Source organism: Oryzias melastigma, linkage group LG16, assembly GCF_002922805.2.
Source record: "Oryzias melastigma strain HK-1 linkage group LG16, ASM292280v2, whole genome shotgun sequence".
Lineage (NCBI taxonomy): Eukaryota > Metazoa > Chordata > Actinopteri > Beloniformes > Adrianichthyidae > Oryzias > Oryzias melastigma.
Genome location: NC_050527.1, coordinates 7,322,047 through 7,348,010, shown reverse-complemented (window position 1 = coordinate 7,348,010; position 25,964 = coordinate 7,322,047). Strand labels below are relative to the sequence as shown.

General features: G+C 40.2%; 1 protein-coding gene across 4 annotated transcripts; it reads left to right on the top strand.

Moving 5' to 3' along the window:
- The first annotated feature begins 5,045 nt into the window (after window positions 1-5,045).
- Window positions 5,046-24,747, top strand: zbtb7b (zinc finger and BTB domain containing 7B). 4 transcript variants are annotated; one of them, XM_024267961.2, is made up of 5 exons: window positions 5,046-5,576; window positions 6,395-6,464; window positions 7,095-7,173; window positions 20,753-21,828; window positions 21,919-24,747. In XM_024267961.2, the coding sequence occupies exons 4-5, from the start codon at window positions 20,759-20,761 to the stop codon at window positions 22,532-22,534; spliced, it is 1,686 nt and encodes a 561-aa protein (XP_024123729.1). In that variant the 5' UTR covers window positions 5,046-5,576; window positions 6,395-6,464; window positions 7,095-7,173; window positions 20,753-20,758; the 3' UTR covers window positions 22,535-24,747. The 4 variants fall into 4 exon arrangements, with proteins under 4 accessions (XP_024123729.1, XP_024123731.1, XP_036071650.1 ...); XM_036215757.1 differs by lacking the exon at window positions 5,046-5,576 and adding an exon at window positions 5,773-6,228; XM_024267963.2 differs by lacking the exon at window positions 6,395-6,464.
- The last annotated feature ends 1,217 nt before the right edge of the window (window positions 24,748-25,964 follow it).

Below are 25,964 nucleotides of genomic sequence, written 5' to 3'. Positions count from 1 at the left end.
GTCTCCAAAACATATATATATATATATGTATATATAACGATGTGGTGATGTTTTAAAGTTTGTGTGATGACCTCCTTCCTCTAGTTAGTGCATCTTTTTGAGAAATATCACTATATTTTCATAAAGGATTAGTTTTGACAAAATAAAACTTTTTTTGCCCTTAATTTCATTTTCATTTAACTATATCTACTATAAGAAACTTAATCAGACAGATCAAAAAAAGAGGGGAAAAAAATGCTTAGTCATTCGGAGTGTCCTCATTGGCCTGGAAGAAGGCTGCATTTAGTCAAATACCAATCTTGATGACAGAAAAATAAAACGTAAATACACAATACTTTAGCAATCTCTGCACATTGTTTCTGTTACGTAAAAAAATAGATAAAAGAAGTACTGCATCTTTATCCACAAACATTGACCTTCCACAGTAACCAACTGTTTTGGAAAGATTTTGCTGAGTCATGCTTAGCCTTGGTAAACAAGGTTTTTCCTACAGGATATAATGAATAATAAGGTGATAAACACTTTTAATTAATGTCCTTTTTCAACTTAGACTTCATTAATATAATTTAAACATTTTTAAATGCAGCTCATGCTCAGACAAAAACCCAAATAATCTCTTGCTGCAGTTTGCATTTTAAGCAGATCATTTAGGTAGAGTTGGAGGACAGCGAGCTCCACTTCAGACTTGGATGTGACCCTGGTGACTCAGACTTTGCCTTGCAGTTAATCTCTAATGATTAGAGGTTTGATGATACAACCGCAACACTGCAGTGCAATAGAACAACTCACTACTTGACTTTTTTTTTTACGTCCACCTCTGCTGGATTTTCTGACTTTCTATTCTTAATCCAGAACCTCTCAGCCAAGAACAAGCACCTACCAATCCAAGGTTACGTTTGTGCGTGCAGGGACACTTAAGTCTCTGATAATGTGTTGTCATGTCATTCTGTAACCTACTATTCAGTCTCACATTTATGCATTTCTATTCTATAGATGCTGTTTAGTCCCAGATGAGTCCCCACAAAGGAGAATGATAATTAAAATGATTTTTTTACATCGACGAACGATAGAAGGGTCTCTGTTCCCCCCAGACACTTCACCCTCCTGGCCTACAGTGCAGCTTCACTGGTGTGTGAATGTCCCAGTGATGTAGCCGTAGCTTACAATCTCCCAGCATGAATAATGGATACACATTATAAGAAGTTTGAATGTCTGGAAAAGCACAGAAATATCAAATTAATTAACATTATTAATCATCTTTTTATCTATTTTAACCCTTGTGCTATCCTATGGGGTCCAGATGACCCCACCCTTATATTGATGTGTTAACCCTCCCGTGATAAAGGTGGACAAAGGTGGGCAGGATTTTATGTCTGCCACGGACACAGGGAAGATAAAAAATCCTTGAAACATGCCTAAGATAACACGAGGGTGAAAGTATTCCCAGTGGTATTTTAATTATGATTACATCGCTTTTAGCCAAAATAAAAAAAAACCTGTATTGTTTTCTAGGACCTAGTTTCTGCAGAGCGGAAATCAGAAATTTCTCTCTGAGTTGTGGGCGGGACTTTTAGCAGGGAATAAGCCCTTCCCCCATTCCCATCACCCATCAGTTTCCTGTGCCTTCCTATCATCAAATCAATGTCCTTGACACCAGGCTGGTTTAAGCCCAATTAGTGCCAAAGTATATCTAGTTAACTTGTGACAGCAGAAGTGTGAACAAGTTAACTAGGAAAGTTTTAAAATGTGTGTTAGTTTACTAGTAGGCTATGTTTGTGCTTACTAGTTAACTAGTGACACTCTAAAATGCCTACTAGTTAACTAGTGCATTTTTATCTCACTAGTTAACTAGTAAGACTAATTTACATGTCACTAGTAAACTTGTGGGATATTTTGGTCAGACTTGTTAACCAGTGAGCTTTACAGGAGCCATACTAGTCAACTTGTAGAAAATGTGCTTGTGACCAGTTAACTAGTGGCCCCTGTAGAGTGTCACTAGTTAACATCTTAAAACATTACCAGCTAACTTATTCAGATTTCTGCTGTAACTAGTTAACTAGTCATACTTTTGGCATTTAAACAGCCAAATATCAAGGATATTGATTTGATAACAAAACAGATTGCCATAGCTTTACCACTAGCTTTCAGCCCCTCACAACCACAACCTGACATTAATGTTGCAATAAAATGGCGAGCAATGTTGGAGCTATCCAGCCACGCAGTTCTGAGCCAGATGCCAGCTTGGACGTGGAAAACAAAGACGTACATGGATCTATTTGTCTGCAAGTGGATGCAGAGCAGGGAGCTTGTGGCCTGCCGATTGTAGTTTCTACATCACAGCTACAGGCTTTTTCCAACTGCTTTTATTAGTCTACTCCTGATTCATAATTATTTGAATTATGAAATAGACCAAATTGCAATTTTAAGCATAAATATGTCCTCCATCGTGAGAAAAATCCTACAAGTACATGCTAAAAACTCAGTTTTCATCCGTCTTTAACCTCAGAAAAAGAGCAGTGAAGCGAATTTCAGCAGAAAAAATTCAACTGTTTTGTTGTGAGGGGCACAGACTCAAACGTGTACGTTGTGTATGAAGCCACTAGATGGCAGAGGCACCTCAAATACAAGACCTCAGCACTAGCTTCTGTTAAATCACACAACTATGAAGCACTATGTTAATCTAAAATTCCTCTTAGAGTATCTTAGATTTGTTAAAATGAAAAGAAGAGATCACAGCGGAGTTAGGAGACTGTATTGAAGAGGTTAATTTTGGCAGGCTGGATTACCAGCCATGAATAGAGGTGGGGAGGTGGTGGGGGGGATAAACAGGACTTGTAATTACTGCGTGTCACTGTGGTTCTGAAATAGACTCGGAGGAAAGTCTTTGCTTACTAGGAAAAAAAGAAAAAAAGAAAGCGACGAAGCCAAATCGTGTGTGTTTTGACCTTTTCTTGAATGGAGAATTTCATTGTAAGACAGTCAGACAGACAGCATAATTCTTCCTTCTGCACTCAAAAACATCCCCCCTGCTCAGAACCTCTCGTTACAGGTTGCATGTTCTGCTGCAAGGTAAACCACAGACTGAAGCTCACTCCTCCAGACTGTTTCAGGCGGATCGCTGTAGAAGACACACAAATGTTTTCTTAGAAACTGCAAGTAGGTAAAATGTTTGACGAAGCATTAAAAGAAAATAATATTTATTTCAGGGGAAGACTTTATAGCACGAACAGCTGACACATTCATAGAGGAAATTGTGCTGAACAACACTAATATACCCCCCAAAAAACTGTTTCTTATAGTTTAGGTTCTTGCATGGCATAAATTATCTTATCCTCTTGAGAACCTCATGACCTCTATATCTATAGACTCCATTTTATCTCTCTAGGACACCAAATTTCCCATAATTCCCCCTTTAAAGCACAAGATATCATTGGAAAGGCCGGGACGTCCTCATTTAAGGACAAACTAGTCTTGGAATAAAACTTTAGATGCGTCAAAGAACACAAATGTCCCCTACAGAGTAAATGAAGGGGCTGCAGGTTAAATTGTTTTGTTTATATATTTATTTTTTGTGGATTTATTGATATTAAAAGCACAGTTTAACACAACATATGTCAACTGTTAATAATTGCTTGAATTTTTCACGTAATAGTGTTTATTTATATCAATTGAGAAGATATTATTCTGATATGAAACCTTTATTTATACATTTGAAACTTCTTGATATTTAACTCTTTAACACTGGAGCTCTGGTATTTATGTTCTTTGATTTACTGGAACTTTTCAACCATTAACATGATAATTCTAGTAGATTTAGAAGGGTAAATCTACTAGAATTATCATGTTAACGGTTGAAAGTTCCAGTATGTTAAAGATTTTGTGTTTATGTTATCTTTCATGTCAAGTGTAATATACTGTGCTAACTTCTTTCCTTGGTAGCACAACCACAGCAGAAGCACAGATTTGGGGTTGAAGGTGGGGTGGTGTATAGGTGGGCTGGTGGAGCTCACCGCACAATTATATATAGACTTCCTGTCCCCTCACTACAAAACCCACCAACACACACACACACACAAGCTTCAGAATGCAAGGATGAAATACAGACTTTGAAAGAGAACGGTGATTCCCATCCTTGCAACCACTTCAAACAGAGCGCCTTCAAAGTTAGCTTTTATTTTTTCTTCTACTTTTTCTGATGAAAAAAACAATGCTACTGTATAGAGTCTGGAAAAAAGTGCTCACATGTGAAGTTACTCACATCAGACTAGATGTTTCTTTAAACTGATTCATAAAAGCCTCTTCTTAAGAGAAAAGAAAAATCCCTGATAGTGTTGCCCTTTGCTGACACCACACTGGATGTGACACATCCTCTGTGCGACTTTCATTTATCACAATAGTTTCCGTTTAAATTGAATGGTTTCTGCCTAGAGGAGTCTTCTTAATCCCTAATTTCCACATAGGACAGGGGTCTGCAACCTTTAACACTAAAAGAGCCATTTAGGTAAGTTTCGTACTAATCAAAAATCAATGAGAGCCACCATTTAGAACCATTTAGAAAAATGCACTTTATTTATAATATTGTGATCATTAAACCTTTTGTTTAGAACTTTAAATATTAATAATAAGTTATTAGTTTCCTATTTGTTTAAATTTGCAATAAAAAATATTAACGCATTAATTTTTTTGATTATCCGCATGCATTAACGCATTAAAATTCACAGTCTTACTTCATCCAAGTATGGAACATAAACAAAGATGTGGATTCCAGTTAAAATGTCTACATAGAAAATATAGGCAAAATAGCCCAAATTAGTAAACTAAAACAAATAAACCAAAGTAACACACCATTTGTTTTAATAAAATCTTTAACTTTAACTAGCCACAATGGAGGAATAAAAGAGCCTCAGGTTGCAGACCCCTGACCCAGGAGGAGGAATAGTCGGAGTTGGAGGAGGTGTTGCTATGGTATGGGAAGCAGGAGGAAGGCATTAAGTCTATTTTGCTTGTGCCAGGTAAGCATATCCTTCAATCCTCTTTCGCTGCCCACCTTTACGCAGCGGTGCCCAAGAAGGAGGAGGAGGAGGAAGAGGAGGAGCGGGGTCTCCTAACCTGCCCATCTTCCTCCTCCCTCCGACAGACACCGCCACCGGCCTATCCGACCACGGCCGGACCCCGTCAGTCCCTGCCCACCCCGGCGGTCCCCTCTCCAGCCAATCCGCGGCTGGGCGTAAGTAGGGCAAGCCGCTTCCTGGTTCTCAGAAAGAAGAAGAAGCTGGGAGCCGGAGTGGGCGAGAGGAGGCGACACGCGGGGGGTCAGAGGAGCCCCACGGAGCCGGCGGTGCGCAGGGAGGACAGACGGACGAGATGATTCTAGTGACTGATTCAGAGGAACTCCCGAGAGTTGAAGTGGAGCGTCCGTCCTCCACGACACAAGCGCAAAACCAGAGAAAGGGTTAAATAAAGCGAGTTTTTAAAGTAGGAGAAGTGTGCAGGGTGGGACGGAGAGATCCAGGAAGTGTGGAGGTTGTTCAGGTGGGAGGCGACGCGTCGGGGACAGGTGACACACCGGCACTCAGGTAGGATAACAGCTTATGGCGCACGCTCTTGAAATAACATCAAACAACAGCACATGTACGGCTGAACTGCGGGTGACAGCTTCTGCGCACGCTGACAGCTCCGGTTTGCCGGATCCACGTCACGGGGGCTCGGTAACGCCAAAAACGAAACCCTCTGTTCTTTTTGTCATTCCTGTTATTGCTTAAGAGTGGGAGGGAGGGGGGTCAGGTGTTACGGGCGCGCGTCTGCGTCCAGGTGAGCGCGCGGGCGGGAGGAGGAGGAGGAGCGGGGTCGTCGGGGACGTTTCTGGAGACCGGTCTGCTAATTATAGCCGAGAACACCGGCTGACATCCAAAACCCAACCTGCGCGCGCGCACGTCACCTGCCTCTGTTCTAGCCGCGGGCGCGCGCGCGCAGTCCAGTGGATCTGCTGGATTTAGCCTCTTGAACTGAGGTGATCTCCCTCCAGTGGTCTCGTAATCATCATTATCATCAGCCGTCCTCCCCCAGCCACCATGGCGCACCTGGGGGTTTTATTTTAAGCATGACCCAATCCTGGGTTACATAGGATGTTCCCAGGCTTTAATGTTAGGTTAGAAGGCTTGTTCCTGCACCATGGGTGGGGAGGGCTCTCTGAAGCGAGTGGGCTTGCGTGTGTGTGTCATTATAGAGGTAAATGTGCTGCTGACTCGCCCCTCTGACAGACCGGCCTGACGAGCTCAACTGGCTTGGGTTTGGTTTCCAGTCTAGGCCGCAGCTTGTTTGGTTAAATCTTCAGGCATTCGTGCTGGCAGTTGTTGGCTCAAGAGTTTTTAGGCTCACTTGTCTGCATTTGAAGGGACATCACGGGAGGCTGGGACATCACCGAAGAGGCTACAGTCCTGGGGAAGCTTGTCACCGAGAGGCGGGTGAGTTTGGAGAGGACTTGTTTATTCATGTCTAGCGTTCTCTATAACTACGGACGTGGACGATCCAGTGTAGGTTTTCAAGTAATTCCTGGATCTATTCACCCTAACTCAGCTTAGAATATAATCATCCCGGGGCGGCTGCTTCTGTCCTGACCTGACCTCCACTCTATACAGGCCTGCTTGTGAAAGGGTGTTCAGCTAACCATCACGGGTTTAATCTAGATTGACACCTGCATCGTCTAATTCACTCACCTGAGCTGGGGGAATTCAGAAAATAACATTCCAGTAGTTTCTCTCAGAGGTGTGGGGGCTTCTCCAACAACTTCATGTACATTTGTAGAGTTTCTCTTCCAGTGAATTCAAATTGGGAAGCTACTGGTTTCCATCAGTCTTTTTTTTTTAACCAGAAACAGCCTCCTCCACCCTGTGTCAGACCGCTGCATCATATGATAGTGTGGGTTTGTGTTGTTATTCTCGGGCGCCGCAGCTAGCATACTTGACAAAGTAAAAATGAAACAAGTTGGCTAGTTGGAAGTCGGCGCTTTGTCGTTGAACATCCATTTGTGCGTATTTTCTCAAATGCAACTCAGAATTTCACTGGACTGTTTTTTTTTATTTTTTTGCTTTTAGATCTGAAACACCAACTGGGAGGAGAGACGACAGACACAGACAGCAGGCACACATCTTCTTCTGGGTTTATGGACTGGAGGTAGGAACATCAAACCACTTTATAAATGCTTGGCTGAACATTTCCTTAAATACTAAACCTATTATTTTAGATAAGAGGACTTTTTAAACCGCCTCAACATGGATTAAAAAAATAACATTTAAAGCTCAAGGTAACACCTCCCCCTTTATAAAACAACAAGCCTAAAATGTTTTTTCTAATTGGGACATCAAGAAACAGAGTACAAGAAACTATTCGGTTTAGAAAACCTGTACTAAGATTGCAATACTTAGCATACCTACAAAAACCAAGCCCCTTTACTATGGGTGGGACTCATAAGTGGATTTGTCATAGCTTTACATTAGCCAAATCAGCATTCTTACATGCAATTAGTTAGGAACTGTGTGCACTTCCTTCTATATTTTCTATGGAGTTTATCTACTTCAGCTGAATGTTTAAAGTTTATAGAAACTGGTGAGAATATCAATAAATGAAATGAAACTGTAAGGATTTGTCCTTTTAAATAGAATTTCACTATTAACAATAACGCAATTTTATTATTATACATTGAAAAAGAAAGGGGTTTCTATTTTTTTAAATTAAATTAAAAATTTCTGAAACTGTACAGCCGTCATCGTTACTGACTTTGTTTAAAACTGGTGTCAGAAAAGCTCAATCGGTCTTGAAGCGTCACCTGATTGGTCAGAAATGAGGAAGTGTGAAGCAGCTGTTTGTGCTCAGTGTGGGTGTGCCAGACTAGACAACAGTCAGTTATTACACAACTGCGTTACGTGGTGATGAAGATAGGTAACGCAAGAAAGGCAATCGACCACAAGCGAGGCTCTTTGGGCAGATCAGGAGTTGTGTTTTACGTGGGCGAGAATAATTCCCTTAAGTGCTGAGTCTGTGCCTTGCAACTTTGCAGAAATTTTAGAGGCCAAAAAAAAAAAAACAACAATAATACAGAAGAGAAACTCCTTCTTCCTAGAAAAACTCTGTTATTGTCAATCCAGTTTTGCTTGATCAATCAAAATTACAAATTGAGGTATTTTGAGGACATAAATATTGTTTTTTGTTTTTGTTTTTGTTACATATATTAAACTATGATTAATTAAAACATTTGATTAGTTTTACTCTTTCCATCCAAACTCAGAGATGACCCTCACATCCCAGTCTGAGTTCAAATAAGGCCCATGTAACTCTGAAAAAAGCCTGACTAATTTCACTGGGGTCGGTCAAATAGATTAGTTTTATCAAGGCTGTCACACATTCTTCCTTTCTGGAGCAGTTCAAACCACAATCAGCTCGTGGGGGGGTTAAACCTGTGCAGACACTGTCCTTCATGGGGTGGGAATCGCCTGTCCAAGATATCCCTGTCCTTGGAACAAAATATGAGCTGAATAAAGTGGTCAAGCAGTTGAATATTTTATGGGCAACTTGGAAGTTAACTCCTCTGTGGTTTGTTGGCAGCGTGCGCTCTTTTACTGACTTATTAAAGAGGCATCGGGAAAAATGCTAAAAATAAATTGCTAGGATTTGAAAAATGATAGGATTTGAAGGTTTATTAGATGACAAATGTTATGTTTTTTCCCCACAAATTTAACAGTAATATACTAAATTATAAAATAGAGAAAACCCAGGGAAAGGTTTCCGCTTCAAACACGGCTTTAATCAAAAAGTACTTTTTATTTTTAAGCGCAAGTATTGTTAAAATAAAGACAGAAATGTCATTTCGGTTATTAGCTCTCGTGCTATCTTATGGGGTCCAGATGACCCCATCTTTACATTGATGTATGATCCCTCCCATGACAAAGGTGGACAGGATTTTATGTCTAACACGGACACCAGTGAAATTAAAAATCCTTGAAAATAAAAGTTCTCCTGGGGTCCAGATGACCCCACTTTTTTTTGGTTTTACAGTTGTAACGATTAATCGATTTCTTTTGCTGCGATCCAACCAGATCGATTTGTCTGTGGCAGAGTCGAATCGACCCATACCATAATAAAATCGTTTCAAAATTGGATAAATGGAGAATGGAATCAACCTCAGTACCATACAATCGTCTCAAAATGAGATGAACTGAATTAACCTATACCATAAAGAATCGTTTCAAAATTGGATAAATCGAGAATCAAATCAATATTGTAAGATACCATTTAGGCTCGATCCGAATACTCCCCTTCTCCCTTCCCCTTCGTTCATCCCTCCATGCTCGCTCCAAACGGAGGGGGATGAAAAAATAGTGTCTGATATTTCGGACGTGACTTTCGTTCGATGACGTCATCAACATCACCGGTCCGCTAGCTTTAGCGCTGAGAACAGCGGTTTTATAACTTTGAAAAGGTCATACTACAATATAAAGTCATTACTTACATTTAAATGTAAATATCTGTGGTTCAGAGCGAACCAAAGGGAAGAAAATACCTTCTCAGCGCGACGCGGTTTACTCTCGTGATAGTGGACTTTTTATCCCTCTGGGCTGAGGGGAGTATTCGGATCAGGCCTTAGATTAAGACATGGGAGGGTTTTTTTTTTTTACTATAGGAAAACTTCACCTGCACTGTTAAGTCTCACTGGTTGAAATTTTGGCCAAAGATGTACTGGATCGATCTTAAATCAGTGAATCAAAATGAACCCAAATCGAAAGTGATTCGAATCGTCAACAAATTATATCAAATTTGATCAAATCGTTGTTAAAATGAATTGTTACACAAATCCACAAATCCTAGTCAAAGCTGTGAAAATAAACGTGTAATTTTCATTATATAAAGTTTATAATGTATTCGAAAAGGTCACATTTCTGGATGTTTTAAACATTGATGGAGTTTATGCTCTACTGTTGAGTTATATTAAAACAGTATTCATTCTCAAGTGTTCTTACAGACTGAAATGGTTTTTTTGCTTGCGTGCATCTGTGGTGGACAGACCACATGACCGCTGCGTTGACATGGCGATTACTGGATGTCTTTTGAGCTGGTGGGTAAAAAGGAAGTGACAAATGGTCTGCCAGACAAGGAACACACTCCTGCCCAAAGACACGCATGCAAACATGCATGCAAACTCTTCTAGGAAACGCTTTAATTGGGACATGTGAGCCCATATGAATTCCCCCTTTTCAGACATGGGTCTTTCAGTTTCATGCAAACCGAGTGAGTGGGAGGAAGGTGGGGAGAACGAGAGAGCACGGGGGAGGAACAATTGGAGTCGAAAGAGGTGTTTGTTTCTTTTCCCCAATATTTGCGGCGTCTTGCTGTTTTTGTCCCCTTTTATCTCAGGTGACATCAGTTTTTCTGAGAAAAATGTCTGGATTTAGTCTTGCATCAAACTGCGATTATGCAAGAATAATGACAAATAACACTGGCCTTCCCAAACTGGTGTGTCATCGAATGCATGAGGGTCACAATGATTCACTTAGCAGTTAAATGCAATAAAACACGCTGTCAAGTCACTGTGGAATCTGCAGAAACCAAACTTAAAGCAGCACTTTTGTTTCTTTTTTATTTTAAAGCCTTTACGTCTAAATTTCTCGTTTAGTTTACAGCATATGTGTCAGTTGTTTCTCCACACTGAAGCAGCAACAGGCCAATGGTGACGACAAAATCCAATCTGCTGAATTCTGCCCCCTCTTGTTCTGTGTCAATAGAGGAAGTCATGTATCTGCCATTTCCTCTTTTCAGTCATGAGTTTCTGTAGCATTTGACAGCCCTTCCTTGCTCTCGACCACCAGCCTCACATCCCACGCCACCCCAACGCTAACCAATTGGCAGGTGGCCGTGACTCGTCTTCTTGTAAAGAGTTAAAAGAAGAAGAAGAAGGATAAGAAGGGGGTAGAAGAGCTTGAGAAAAAAGCTACAGTGATGGTGATTCAGCTCTTCTAGTAACAGTGTTTCTGTACTGGGTGAGCAGGCGGTTATCATAAATAGGTACAGTGAGGCAACGCTTCAGGGAAAGTGAGAATAAACACGCAGGCGAAGACACTCGCTGTTGTCGAGAGTGACCCCTTTCAAGTGTAGGGAAACTCCAGCAGCGTTCAGAGTATTCCAGCTCTTCCAATCTGGAAAAATAAATCACCTTTAAAAAAAAAAAAAAATCTACAAATGTCACTAAATCCATAAAATCGCCCCTTTTTTTCTCTGACTCTACCACAGTGGGTGGCGTTCTGTACACCATGCAGCTTGACTGTACACGTTTCCCTGAAGTTACTCTCACAGATTAACGACTGCGTTTGCTGAAACGGCTGAATCAATTTTTTTGACCAACTCTCAGATAGGTAATATGTTCCCATTTAACTTGTTAGCCTTTTCTGCCTCACAAAGTACGTCATTACTCGACAAAATGAAGCAAATTGCTTCCATGTCAAGCAGTGAACTGGATGTACTGAACATTTGACTGACCCAAAAAACGAATGACGTGCTTCACTATGTGGATGTTCAAGGTGTTTGTGTATTTATCAGGAAGTTGCCGTATTTTTTTCCATCCATTTAACTGCTTCTGTCATGGATTTTGCTACTTACAAAAAAAAAAAACAATAAATAAAATGTTAGTTTTTCTCACCAATTGTTGTCCAAGCTGCTTTTGGACGTCTTTTACCTCAATCTTCAAATCTACTCTCTTGGTCGACCATCTTTTGCTGAGCACAGGAAAAGGAAACTGATCAGGATCAGTTAGTTTTGCAACATTTCTGTGTTCATGTGTCCAGTGCTTTTGCAATATTTCCTTAGTAAGTTCATTTCTGCAGGAGAGCTGGAGCTTTTCATTTCATTTTTTTATTTCAAAGTCTTAAGTTTCTGAAGAAACCACAAGTAAAGCTCATTTGTGTCAGTCTTGTCTTATTTTTTTATAAATAGATTTCTAAAATGTGAAATGATTCACCATAAGATCCCACGTAAAAAAAGAAAAAAAATATTGATTTATTTTTTTATAAACCCTTTTTGACCCTCTTCCCCGTGTTAACCACCTCTCCAACCCAAACACCCACTCAACCTAGCTACCCACTCAACCAATCTAGCTAGAATCTAAGCAAATTTTCCCACAATATTCAAAGAAACAGAAGCTGAGAAAAGTCTCTCTTATTCACTTAGTGATTCTATCTCTGAATTAATTGAGTTGCAATAGTTGTTATTGATGCATAAATTGATTTGTGTTGGCGTTTTGTTTCAGAAATGGTGTCAGAAATTAAAAGCACCAAAAACACTTTCAGAAACAATTTGTTGTGAAAAGAATTTGCATAAATGTGAAAAGAGATTTTTTTTTTTATGAACTATATCTTCAAGAGTCCTTTTTTCCCCCCATGTAAGTAATTTTTGGATGTTTAGACAACTATTTCAGACATTTTAGGCTAAATTTAGCAAATAATTCTTTCCAAGCGAAGTAACTAACAGAATAAATGACTTTTCTTGGGTTATTTTGGTAGTTTGTTAGTGAAACTACCCATGTCTGAGTGTGTGTTCAAAATGAAAACAAATGAGACATAAAATCAAACCTTTCTTGATACAGAAAAAATAGTTATTGTGTTTTTCTTATCATGACAAAACTTTCATACCTTTTAAAAGGCCTAGAAAAATGTCTTTTCATTTTTTAGTTCATGACACACAAACATCTTTGACTCGTGATGCAGCGTTTTTGAGTTCTTCGTTTACAAGAATATAATGACAGAAAATAGAAACAGCAAGAGCTGTTCTAGCAAAATGCAGCAGGCAAAGTGACCTAAATAAAACCAGCCAGGGGGAGAAAGAAGAAACAACAAACATTTATTTATTTGATTTTTTTTTATCATTATATTCTTAATTTGTATTTAATTATTTATAAATTTGACATTGTGCACAGCACTTTGGGCCACCTTTGATGGTGGCAAAAAGTGCTAAATGAATAAATTAAATAGAATAGAATCAAAATATTTCAGTTTTAGACTTATAAAACTGCCCACAGTAGCTTATTAAAATATTTTAGAAAAGCCTCTATTAAATAAAATGCATTATAATGTGAATACTTTACAGCATTCAAACTAAAGTGATTCTCCTGCTCCTTTCTGTACGTTTTTCGTTTATGTAAAAACTCAATCACACTTTCAGCAATTTCAGGAATCTCTGTATCAAAACGTTCAGCTTGTTCAGGACATTAATGCTTGTGCTGTTTAGTGTTTATAATTTTTATTGTTTTTGAAATATTGAGCAAAAGATGCCCCCATAGGAAGTTAATGCAAAATTCTTCAAAAACTTTGAAACCATCGTTGGCAGTAATTTTAAAATTATTTGGCATTGAGCAGTTAGCATTATGCTAGCTCATTTGGGTAATTCTGTATCGAATTAAGTTTTTTATGGTCATTTTTATCAAATATTTTAGGTTTTGGCTAATATGTTATCTACTAAGGTTTTTTTTAAGCTAATTTGGAATTTGTTTAATATTTTGGCGACATGCTAATGTTTTAGGATATGTTATGAGGTTTTTTTATGCTAATTTGGAATTCATCTATTTTAGCAGCGTACTGTTTTCGTCTAATTTTTTATGTACTGAGGTTTGTTAGGCTCCTTTTGAGTTTACCTAATATTTTAGCAACAGGCCAAAGTTTTTGACTAATTTGGCATTTACTGAGGACTTTGGCTATTTTAGAGTTAAACTAGTATTTTAGCATTGTGCTAGCTTTTTAGGCTAATTTGGCACCTACTAAGATTTTTTGGGCTGATTTGGAATTTAGCTCATATTTAAGCTAATTTTACAAAAACACGTGTTTTTGTAAAATTGGCATGTATTGAGGAATTTTAAACAAACTTACTAAAAATGTTTCAGAAATTTTGGCCGACTTCAGCGGTCTTTCATAGTTCTTTAATGAAATTTCAACTCTTTTAGCAAATTTAGCATTTTGCAAAAAACTTTTGGATTTTCAGCAAATCCCTTCAGCAATTAGAGTAAATTTCTTCAGCATTCTTAGCGATAAATTCAGCTGAAGGCATCCACAGTAGCATTATCGCAGGTAATGCAACATTTCTAGTTATTATTTTTAAAAAAAACTGCATGAGCACATGTTTGTGTTTATTCTGTGTTTACAGATAACGTGTCCTGCTGTTCCTCCCATACTTCTCTATAGTGCACCTAGTTCCACCACAGACCCACGTTAAAACGCCTCGGCTGAGTCACAGAATGTACTCTTTTAAATTGCTGCGTTGTAAATTTTTAATGGAGCTTAATTTCTTCTCTGTTTTAATTACGAACGACTCCATATGTCGTCATCACTCACGACTGCGGATGAGCTTATCAGATTCAGAGTCATTATAAAAACTATGTGTAAATTCTAGTTTCCTGCATATTAATTAAAAACTGGCAGCGAAATGTAGATCGCCCACACACTCTGCTCTAATGTTCTCACACAAAGATGTCAAAGCGCTAGAGGAAGAAACTGCTGACCAGATGCAGAGCCCAAAGAAAAATGAAGAGTTAAGTGTGAAACCACTCTAGTCAGCGGGCCTTCTCTTTCACATCTGTGCATCTTCTACGGTGAAACTCCCTCTCGGTGATGCTAATGATAGCGATGGCTGCCACCACAGGCACAGGCGCGCACCCCCACAGACGCATACACCTGCAAGGACTCTTGCTACTTCCTGTGGCTGCGTGCATGTGCTCACCTCTTGCTCTGTTTATCTCCCAGCCGTCATGTCACAGCTCCACTCCCTTCTCTCTCTCGCCGTCTCCCCCTTCCTCTCCCCTTGTAACTTTACTCTGTCGACTCTTGTTTCATGTCTCTTCGCGAACACAGATTGTTCGCGGCCGGGACTAGATTTTCCTGTCTTAACCTCCCCTCTTCTTTACCTTTATCTCTCGGTGTATCTCAACACCCACTCCCCATCCTCTCACTCACTCTTGTGTGTTTGTCCTCCCCCGTACTCTCCCTATTTTTGTGTGATTTCTAAGAACATGTGTGTTTTTAGAAAACATACCTCCCTCATGTTCCTTTGGCTGTTGTCTCTTCTCAAATCTCAGACTGTTTTTCCTCTTTCCAACCTCAGATTGATTCCCTTACCTACTGCGGCTGCTTCCTCTGTCAGTCATGGTGGCAAAATAAGCATTGTGATTTTTGGATCCCAAAACTTAATTTTCTGTACTTGTTAAAAAAAATCATCTCTGATTATTTTCAAAACCAAAACTATATAGATTTAAATCACACAAAAAAACTTTTATAGCAAATCTTAACACTTATATGTATTTTTTTAGCCATTTAACACCAAAGCTCCAGTGTTGATGTTCTTTGATTTGCTGTAATTTTTAATTGTTAATACAATCAACATAATGCCTTTAGAATCTGCTAGAATTATGTCGATTGTATTAACAATAAAAAAAACTGCAGTATGTTAAAAATTTTTCATTTAAGCGTTGCTGGCGACACCTCAGGTGTTAAAGGGTTAAACACCTACTTTTGAATAAAAGGTGGTGGAATAGCAAAAAAAATACATTTTTTTACTTTGTTTATCTATGTTTTTAAAAAATCCATCCATTGTTTTATTGCAATGTATTACTCAAAAACTAATGTTTGCATCATTTCAAATAATACGCAGAAAATACCTGTTAAAAAAAAAAAAGAGCTAGAAGTTAGTCGGCTGTCAGGGGCAGACTGTATATGTGCACCCTTGCAGCGTGCACTGATAAGCTGATAATCCTTCAGCAGATTCACGCTGGTGTCCAGGTCTGGCATGCAAACTGGCTGCAGCTCACAGCGAGCGTTGTGGTGTGGGAGGGCTAGGGGATAAGGGCCTCTCCGCTGCCAGCCAAATGAATAATGTAATGTGTATCTGGAACTAAGACCACACCGTGCGCATGCGTCGCACACAAACGCACTATAATGTCCCAGTTCCAGTTAAGGCGGAGGACGGCCTGGTTGCAGGGGGGGTGTAGGGATTAAAAATAAATAAATAAAAATGTCAGCTTTATTTTTTATTTATCTTTTTTGCTGAGTGCAGTCGTTGCAGTTATCATAATTCAGCCTCAAGTCTTGTCTTTAACAAATTCAAATTCAAATATCCCCCTGGTCGCGTCCATCTTTATATCTCCTTCTGGGATGCAAATGTGCAGGCCGGAGGGAGCTGCTGGGTGGAGTTTGTGAGTTTTATTGCTCAGAAGAGAAGTCGTCTTTGAGTGTTGCCTTGGACATAATGATGATAAAGGTCTATGGAGCAGGTCTGGTTTGGGAGGCATGTGTGTACCATCTCTTCTCATCCCCCAGCTTCCTCCTCCTCCTCTTCCTCAGAGAAGGTGTCCCAGTACTCCACACACTACCCCCAGAGAAGTGAGATGCAGAAGGGGCTGAATGACTTTTCTTCTTTTTTTATGCAGAGGTTTTACATTCTGCATGTCAGTAAAAAGGAAGAAGAGGGGTGAGGAAGACGAAACGGTACGAGCTTGAATCTTATTTTCCATGCGTTTGGCAGCTTTGCTGTTGTTCTGGGACAGTGGATGTTTAGAGTCACAGTTTGTTTTTTCTTGTTGTGGTTAGGAGTAACCTATTAAGAACAGCCTATATGTGTAAAACGACGGGTGAATCACATCGCCTTTCATTTACTGTAAAGAACATCAGCTGCAGACATGTTTGACACTAGTTTTGAGCTGTTTTTTTTCGTTGCTGTTGCACTGCCACGCTGCTGGGCTGCACGTGTCTCATTTCTTCAACTTCTGCTATATACGAATTTTAAAACGTTTCGCTCATTTACAATTCACTTTCAGTTTTGACTCTTTTAAGAGGACAAAAAGGAACCATGCCTCTTGGCTTGTAGTTATTGAAGTCGTGCTGAGAAGAAGCCCTACACACACATGCAGCCATTCATATATGCACACCCTAACCCTTTGGAAAACATCTGACATCAGAATTCATGGGAGCATTTCTCCCCTCTGCACCACAGTTGTGTGAACGGCATAAAGTCATATTTTCCTGCTTGGTGCTGGAGCCTGGTATAATTGGGCTGGACTGGGAAAAACATACAACCTTTTCTGGAAAATTAAGGGTATAAAAAATATTGGCAGTTTTAGAAAGAGTTAGAAATACTTTTATTTTTGCTAGTGATTATTTGTGCTTAGATGTGGCCAATTTTATATTGTTCTTGTTTGTAGCCTCCACAGAACTGCACCTAGTTGTGGTACAGGTCACTATTTATAGTTTTAAGTTTCCATTTCCTCCTGAGTAAAGCAACTAATTTACCTCACAAAGTTCTGGATTTGTACCTTCTGTCGCAGTTTGTTTGCACTGATTGGCATACTTTTTGAAACAGCACTGCCGCTGAAGTAATATTTATATATAAATAAATAAATACAAATTAAATATTTTTACTTAGTGTGTTTTTTAAAAGAAAGGAAAAGGGTTCACATAATGAAAGCAAAGGATGAGGAAACCGTAGAGTTGCAGAGGTGAATAATTCCTCTGCCGTCGACAATTAGAGTGGGAGGTGTGAGCATGAAACAAAAATCGATGGAGATTACAGTCGTTGGAAAGATAACATTTACAGAATTTAACGCAAAAAACAATGAAATGCAACAAACCTAAATCGCTTTTGTTGAACTTTTTCAAAAATGATTGAAGTTGGTCAATACAGATTTTGTGAAACTAGAATTTTTGATATATATTTAAAAACATTCATCACATTTCAGAATGTGTTGCTTTTCTTTAGATGTATTCACTTTTGCTGGCTTGTCCTTGATGAACACAAATGGTGCATGAACAATGTGTGTGGTCGTGCCAGTCATCATGTGTCAGTATTAAGTGACGCATTCGCTGATAGAAAATTGATGGGAACTATTGCAGATTCTGCACTATTATTTTCCGAGTGCGTTCTTAAGAGTAAGATAACATGCTTAAACCATCAAACGCCCATGATGCTGTTTTTTTTTTTTTCTTTTGGTTACTCCCCTGCGCCGGAAATTTAATGTGCGTAGTGTGCACCTCCTAAAACCCCTTTCACTTTTCGGATATGACTGCTTTTAGGTTTTCGCAGCATTTTGCTTGTTGTGGGGCACTTGAAATTGTTATGTCTCCTGTTTTTTTGTATTGCGACACGTGGTAAGGATGTATTAAGAAGGATTGCAGATTGTAGTCGGCTTCCTTCTGGCCCGTTATCCTGTTTGCATGAATGAAACGATGCACACATACAAGGTCATGGTGGCATCTACACTTTGCCCTAAAGTGACTGATAGGAAGGTTCTACTGGAATTTTCACATCACTGATTAATGTTTTTGTACCACATATCTTATAGGTACAGCATAACAAATTAGCATTTAGGGAAGGGATAAAATAGGAATTTATGGAATTAATGATAAAAATCTACTAGAAATTACTAAAACGTATGAAAAGTCATTGTTTCAATAGAATCACTTGGTTTTCACAGAATTTCAGGGTAGTAGTTTTAGTGTGACAGAGAATAATTTTAATAGATAAAATGTTTCTACTAATTTACTCACTTTTTTGCTTTTCCTATTACAAAAAGTTCCTAAATGTATTGTTTATAAAGAAATGGCGATATACTGTTGATGTGCCCTCAGAGGAAGAGCTCCTTCCACCTCTTTGTCTCAGAGTTGTGCTGTAATGATGTTTAACTCTCATATTGCACCTACCTGGGTGTTTGAAATGGGGTGTAAAATGACTCATAATGTCAATATGATTTTTGTTCTTACATGATCCTCAACTTTTTGTTGACTAAAGTAGGTTTTATTTGCATGCGCGTTTCCTTTCTTTAAATCGAAGCGGTTGGCTCTCTAACTTGCTCTGCCTACATCACCTGCGGCCCCGTCTTAACCGCAGACTTCCATCCATCCACCTGTTGACCCCATCGCCAAGGGTGAAGGGGGAAACGGGTGTTTTTTCGGAAATAGTTCGGAAAATGGGCCGTTGAGTTTTGGAAAGAGGGGAGCGTAGGCGACCTGTGGGGGGAGGGGTATCTCTGAATCTCCGTTCGTCACCCTCTTTTGATACAACAGGAAGGAGAGTGAGTGGCAGAATGTGCGAGAGAGGTAGACATCCCCAAGGATGAACGCTTAACGCCGACTTCTGACAAAGAGATTTGGCCCTTAACTGTGTAGCGCTTGAAGATAGAAGGAAACGGAGGGAAAAAGAAGTGGTTTTGCTTGGCGGCGAGAGAGGAGAACTCGTTTGCAAAGAGCAAAAAAAATGGATGCCATAAGACAGCGTCGTCTCCAGCTGACTGTACCCATGCCCATTAAAACGGGGAAGGTAGGACTGACAGTTTTATTCTTCAGGGTGCGACACTTTCAGATGACAAAGAAAAGTTTGACACGTCCATTAAGGGGCGTGAAGACTCTAGAAGCCTATATTAAAGTATTTAAGAACAAATATTTATTTAATTGCTTCACTTTTTCATGTCGTGGGGTGGAGCACATTTGTACCTCAAACAGGCCGTTGTAAAGTTTGTCACACAACAGGATAAATTGAACAATGGTGGGTGGGGGGAGCCACAGATCGACGCAGAATATGTGCCCATTTGTTGTGTTGGTGTGTGCGTATGTGCACTTGCACCTGTAGTGTGTGTGTGTGCTTAATAGGGTGTGTTTTGGAGCAGGTTCGTCAGGCCGATGTGCTGTTGTTGCGCAGAGCCCTCTGGGCGCTCTGCGAACGCTGTTATTGGATGGCCAGGGGGGGCTGCCAGTTGCTATGGGAGGGAGATGAAGAGCACTGGGGGAGGGGGGAATGGGTGAGTTGTTTGTGGAAAATCTGGTCTGCTCAGGTGTGTGAGAGATACTGTCGATCAGGTACAGTGTGGACAGGGCGAGGTGCGAGTTCAGGGACCTAAAACATGGAGGTATTGGGTTGTATTGCCGTCAGGCCTCTCGAAGGCCAAATACTAAAAACTTTTTCCCTTTCTTTGGTTTTCATCAAATCACTGCTTCGACTGCTCTTCACAAATGCGTCTGTCAGGTGTTTCGCTTTGTATATTTTTTTAACATGACGTTAATTCAGGCCACAAGGAGAGGCGCGTTCTCTTTTTTTTTCGCCTTCCTCATTCTTTCACTGGTACTCCCCCTTTTACCCACTCTGAAATGTCACTTCCTTCGTCTCTCTTGCTTCCTTTTTTTCCCTTTATCTTCCCCCTTCATTTCGCCCCTCACTTCTTCTTCTCACACTGGAATTGGCTGACTTCAAAAGATTTTTAAGATCAAATTAACCTCCCGCCCCACCAACGCAGCTTTGCATAGTTTTAACCTCTCCATATTCTTACTATCATTATTTAACTGTCGCAGTGGCCTTCAGATATTTTCTGGAAGGTCTGTTTCACCTTGGCCCTGATTCGAACCCCCCATGTTACTGCCTGAAATCATGCCCATTAGATTTAGTAATCTCGAGGCAAACTGGAGAGTTCTTGTTAAGCCCCATTTGAAATGTTCCTCACGTGAGCTCAACCTTATCATGTCAGTCACGCTACTGAAGATCTACTTTTGGAATGGTTAAGTAAAGCTCCCTGAAAGAGTTGCAGGCTAATCCCCCAATCCCTAGAATCTACTATTACCTGAAAATGATATCATTTCTTGGAAAACAAAACCCAGAGTTTTAATGAGTCATCTATCAGGTTATGAATGCTCTGTTCCCAGCTTCTTGAAATACTTAAAAATTGTTTTCTTTTTTTGTTATGTAGGTAGCAATGTCTCCAGGAGAGGACGGTCTGATAGGGATTCCCTTCCCGGAGCACAGCAATGAGCTCTTGTCCCACCTCAATGACCAGAGACGGACAGGAATCCTGTGTGATCTCACCCTCACCTCTCGCGGAGCTCGGTACCCAACTCACCGCTCCGTCATGGCTGCTGTCAGTTTGTACTTTCGCGGGTTGTTTGGAGCTGAGGAAGCGAGTGGTGAGGTAGGAGGGGGCTTCAGTGTTTGCCAGCTGGACTGCGTGGCACCTGATGCCCTGGACGCCCTCTTGGAGTTTGCCTACACAGCTACTCTTACAATCCCCAGCTCTGGGATGAGGGATGTTCTCCGGGGTGCCCAGCTTTTGGGCATCCAATGTGTGGCTGACGCCTGCAGAGACATCCTCGGGGAGACGGCGGAGGTGGAGGGGGAGAAAGCGGAGGAGCAGCGGATCCAGGACCAAGCTACTGGGACAATTACGAAGGAAGTGATTGGCATTAAAAAAGCGTCTAGAAGAAAAACTGACAAAAGGATGGTTAAGAAGATTGGGTCAAACCATATCAACGCCTCACCTATAAGGTCACTGGCTGCCTCTCCCGCCTCCCACCCTTCACCCGGATCTGACAACTTCCGCTCCCTACCTTCCACCCAGCCTCCCAGCCCTGAACAAGAGGATCTTCACTGCAAACCAAGGCAGAACGGGGATCCCAGGGCAATTGGAGGTTTGGGTAGGGGGGCCACAGCCAATGGCAGTCTCCTCCATTGGCAACAGGAGCGCTCCCCTTTAGCACACGCACCACCTGTCCAGTCTCAGAGCGATAAGCTGTCTGAAGACGACGAGATGGGAGGTTTAGGGGATGATGTCTTGCGAATGGGAGGCAATGCTATGACGACCTCATTAGCTGATTCAGGTGCAGCCTCTTCAATTGCAGGCATGGGAAGGAAAAGGAAGTCTCAGACCCCTCAGCAGTGTCCAGTCTGCCAGAAAATCATCCATGGGGCGGGAAAACTGCCCCGGCACATGAGGACGCACACTGGAGAGAAACCCTTCCAGTGCTCCACCTGCGGCGTTCGTTTCACTCGGTATGAAAACTCCTACTCACCACATTCGCCAAAATCATGTTTCAATTCTTCCTATAAATATTCACTTGCTTTTTTTTTCTCCCTTTTTAGCAATGATAAGTTAAAGATCCACATGAGGAAGCACACAGGTGAACGCCCTTACCCTTGTCCACACTGCCCTGCGCGGTTCCTTCATTCATACGACCTCAAGAACCACCTGTCCCTGCACAGTGGGGCGCGGCCCTTCGAGTGCCCGCTGTGCCATAAGGCCTTTGCCCGAGAAGACCACCTCCAGCGTCATCGCAAAGGCCAAAGCTGCCTGGAGCTGCGCACACGGCGGCCCAGGCGTGGGCCAGAGCAGGTTGAAGACGAAAGAGTGGATGACGGCAGGAGGGAGCAGTCCAGCCCTCTGTCTTTCCAGGCCCCCTCCTCTGTTTTACACCCCCATGCAGCTCTGGAAGGCTTAGGTGGCCCTGCCGGTGGTCCTCCATTGATATTTGCAAGTGACAGGGAGCGTTCTATGGCCTTTCAGGCTCTGGCCCAATTTGGACATCAAAGCTTAGCCAGGTATCCTGAGCTTTTCTTGCGAGGGCTGGAAATGCATGAAAGAGGAGTGATGGAGGGAGACGATCCAGGAAGGACACTCATGCCGGCTCTACAGCGCGACAGATGGGCAGATGAAGGGGATGAGGAAAATGGAGAGGAGGAGCCAGAAGAAGAGGACTAGTTGTAAAGAAACTGTTCTTGTGGTGAAGCATCCACAGTAAAAGATTATCAAAAAAAATTAAATACATAAATTATCTCAGGTGGCTGGATAAAGGACCCGCTGCTTCAATGCAGAGAGCACTTAAGAAAGAAACATATATGCATTTAAAAAAAAAGGAAAACGGGTTTTCTGATCTTTATTTTATTTTTGTGTTCTGGTTGTTGGCAATTTGTGTTATGTACCTTTATTATTCAGTTTTTTGTTTGCAGTTTAATCTAAGTCATCTTAGTCTGATCTTAAATGATTCAAAAACTTGACTCTCATGCTGGTGTGTTGAATTTGGAGGTTGTATCACCGGTATGCTTCTTACTATGCAAACTAAAGTATAGGTCTGCTGAGGGAACAAACTTTTATTTATATATAAAATATATATATATAAATTTCAATTTCAAACCTAGTTGGATTGCAAAAGTAAGGTTGACCTCTGGTGGTTGTTAATGGAAATGCGTCTTCATAAATCAAAACTTGTTTGCAGTAATAGATGGGAACACATTTGCTTTAAATTTGGTGCTTGAACCAAAGACCTGCATTTTTTTTAAATATTTTTTTGACAGAAGAGATGTGAATTGTAGCCAATGTTGGGTTTGAACGTTAGATTCCTCCCAACGAAGTCGACAGCCATGAAAAAAGACTTCCATGTCTGAGGGTCTCAGATCCGCAGTAGCCTCTGTTGAATGCCTGACCAAAAGAGACAAAGTCTGGGTCGATTGATTGATCTAATCTATTTTTTTTAAATATATTTTTCGGTACATTTAAGTCTTGCGCACTCATTTGGGTTCTTTGTTTGAAAAACAAAAAGGCAAGAGAAGGGCAAGTTGAGAGGATTTCTTCCTAATGTACCCCCCCCCTCTCTGTATTTATTTATTTATTTATTTATATTATGGCTCTTCTGCTTTTGTAAGACCAAGTCCAGGATCGAAGATAGTTATCTATCCACTCCTCATTCCAAACTTTAAAAAAAAGAGCTTTTCGCTGAACTTTTATACGCCTAAATGCCTTTACATAGTCTTGAATTCTCATCTTTAACAATTCTTCCACAATTTTTTTTCTTTGCACAATGACGCCACAGGGCTCTTAAGCAACACGGGCACATTTTGTACTGGGGGGGAGTTAGCAGAAAGAGAACACTGCAACAAACTGGGTGGGTTAAAAGCTGCAATGTCACTGGAACACCAAAGCTACTTTTAAACCTGCTTTTGTTTTTCTGCTTTCACACCTCAAAGAACGCCGTTCTTACTGATCAGCCACTACTGTGACTAAAGGGGCCATTATCTTTTGGGTTGATCTGAGGAGAGGAAAAACTGTTTTTCTATGTTTTTCATGGCGTTGTAGCAGGGTAACCACAAATGACAGCAATAAAATTCTAATTTCCATTCTTTTCAATGTATCAAAAATGCTGGTCTGGCCTTGAGAGATTTGTTCTCTTTTTTTCTAATTAACTTTTTTCTTAATTTCATTTATTTGCACTCTAAGACTTGAGAGCTTTAAGCTTTTTCTCAACCTGACATTAACCCATAATGTCAGGGTATTCCTTAACTATTCCAATTTGTGATTCCAAATAGTACAACCAACATATACTTTTCTTTTTTGCATATAAATACAGAGTTATAGTCAAACATGACATAATATATATTGGGTTTGAAGTTGCCTTAGTTTTTTTTGCGCAGTATATCTTCTCAGGAACTCTTAAGCAATGCACTAAGTGATTATACATACAACATAAAATGATAAAAGTGGTGCTGCACAGTGATCGACACTCTTCATGCAAATGGCAGTAAAGCTATAAGATTTCATAGATTTTCTGCTTTCAAAAAACAACTTAGTTCCATGAAATAAAAGTGAGCTATTGGTTTTTGCTGAAACCTGTCTAACTGGAAAAGCAGTGTGACAGTTGGTCCTGTGCATGAAGGGTGTTGGTGCTTCCAATCACAGCTTTGCGAATGAATGACAGTTAACCGCCAGCTGTGAAATGTGCATTACAATGTGAGCTGCTTTTTTTCCTTGGCTTTGGTGAAGGGACGAAGGGGGACGGTCTAAGAGGTGCCCCCCGTTTATCAGGGATAACATCATTTGTCTTTCCATTTGTAGAGGACCTTGTTTTTTTAGAAATATGGATTCATTTTCCCAGTTTGTTTCAGTTGATGTAATGACAAATAAAGAAATCTAATCCTGCATTTTATATGGCATCCCTTTTTTTGTCATTTTAAATACCTTAATTTATTTTTGCAAAGAAGGCATAGACTTGGTGAGGTGAAAATGTTTGAAAGCCAACCAATCAACCTCATATTCTTTGAACTATTTTCATAACATTAAATGAACTATTTAATGGTTTCATTGCAATGGCACACTTGTCATTTCTTCACATAGAAAACGAATACATCTAAATACATTTTTATCAGAATTACTGTGAACTTTTTGCACTGTTCATTTCCCACTAGCTAGTAAAAAATTAGTTTGTCCTTTTTAGTGGGGTCTCTCCTAAATTGAACTTCTTGAAAACAGCCACAGGCTATGTCCATATCCCTTCACTATGCACTATAGTGTGTTCACCATTTTGTAGTGCTGTCCAAATCTACAATTCCAAAGTCTAGTGCCCTAGAAATTTCAAGTCATTTGCATTGATGCGTGCCGGGGGTCTGGAGTGTGTTCGGATCATTGTCATCAGGGAGGTCGTTTGCATTGATTGGTGCCGGGGTCTGGAATATATACAGATGAATATTAATCATCTGGGTATGTTTTCGATTTTTGGTACTGATTGGTGCGGGTGATTTTTTTTTTTTTTTTTGGTGATGGTGGTCTGAATGTGCTTTGGATTTTGGTATTGATCAATGTAGATTTTTTTAAAATGTTGATCATCTGAGTATATTTAGATTTTTGATACTGATTAATGTAAATGAGTTGTCTTCGATATGAATCTAAGACAAGTCAAATAAAAAAATATACTCTGGATGTTTGAAATTTAATTTCATCACTGATCTTAAGGATCCTTAATAACGTGAATCTATGATTGTAGGGTATAAATATTTGATAATAAATCCTGAACCGAATGTTGATAATTCATGTAAAGAAAATGGTACGGTCGAACTGGGATGGGATTATATAAGTTCGCTTCCTCCCACTCCCTTTCAAGCAATCTGCTTGTGAGTTATTATGTAATATGTGTCTATTTTATGTATTTTTTATCTGATTGCTTGAAATAAACCATTTCATTCATTCATCTATGGTAAAAGTGTTCCTGGACAAAATTTTAAAAAGGATATAGTTTCTGCAGAGCAGAATGAGTTCATCAGAAATTCACTTCTGAGTTGTGAGTGCCTGAGTGTTACTGCAGAGTAAGCCTGCCATTATTGCCCGTCATCTCTTTGTTTACACTCTCTCCTGCTATCTTACA

Excerpts from the sequence above, each read along its gene's own strand:
- zbtb7b (XM_036215757.1), top strand. The coding sequence starts at position 6,126 with ATGTTCCCAGGCTTTAATGTTAGGTTAGAAGGCTTGTTCCTGCACCAT. Across the intron at positions 6,229-6,394 it reads GTGTGTGTGTCATTATAGAG|GGACATCACGGGAGGCTGGG; the intron begins GTAAATGTGCTG and ends CTGCATTTGAAG. Across the intron at positions 21,829-21,918 it reads TGCGGCGTTCGTTTCACTCG|CAATGATAAGTTAAAGATCC; the intron begins GTATGAAAACTC and ends CTCCCTTTTTAG.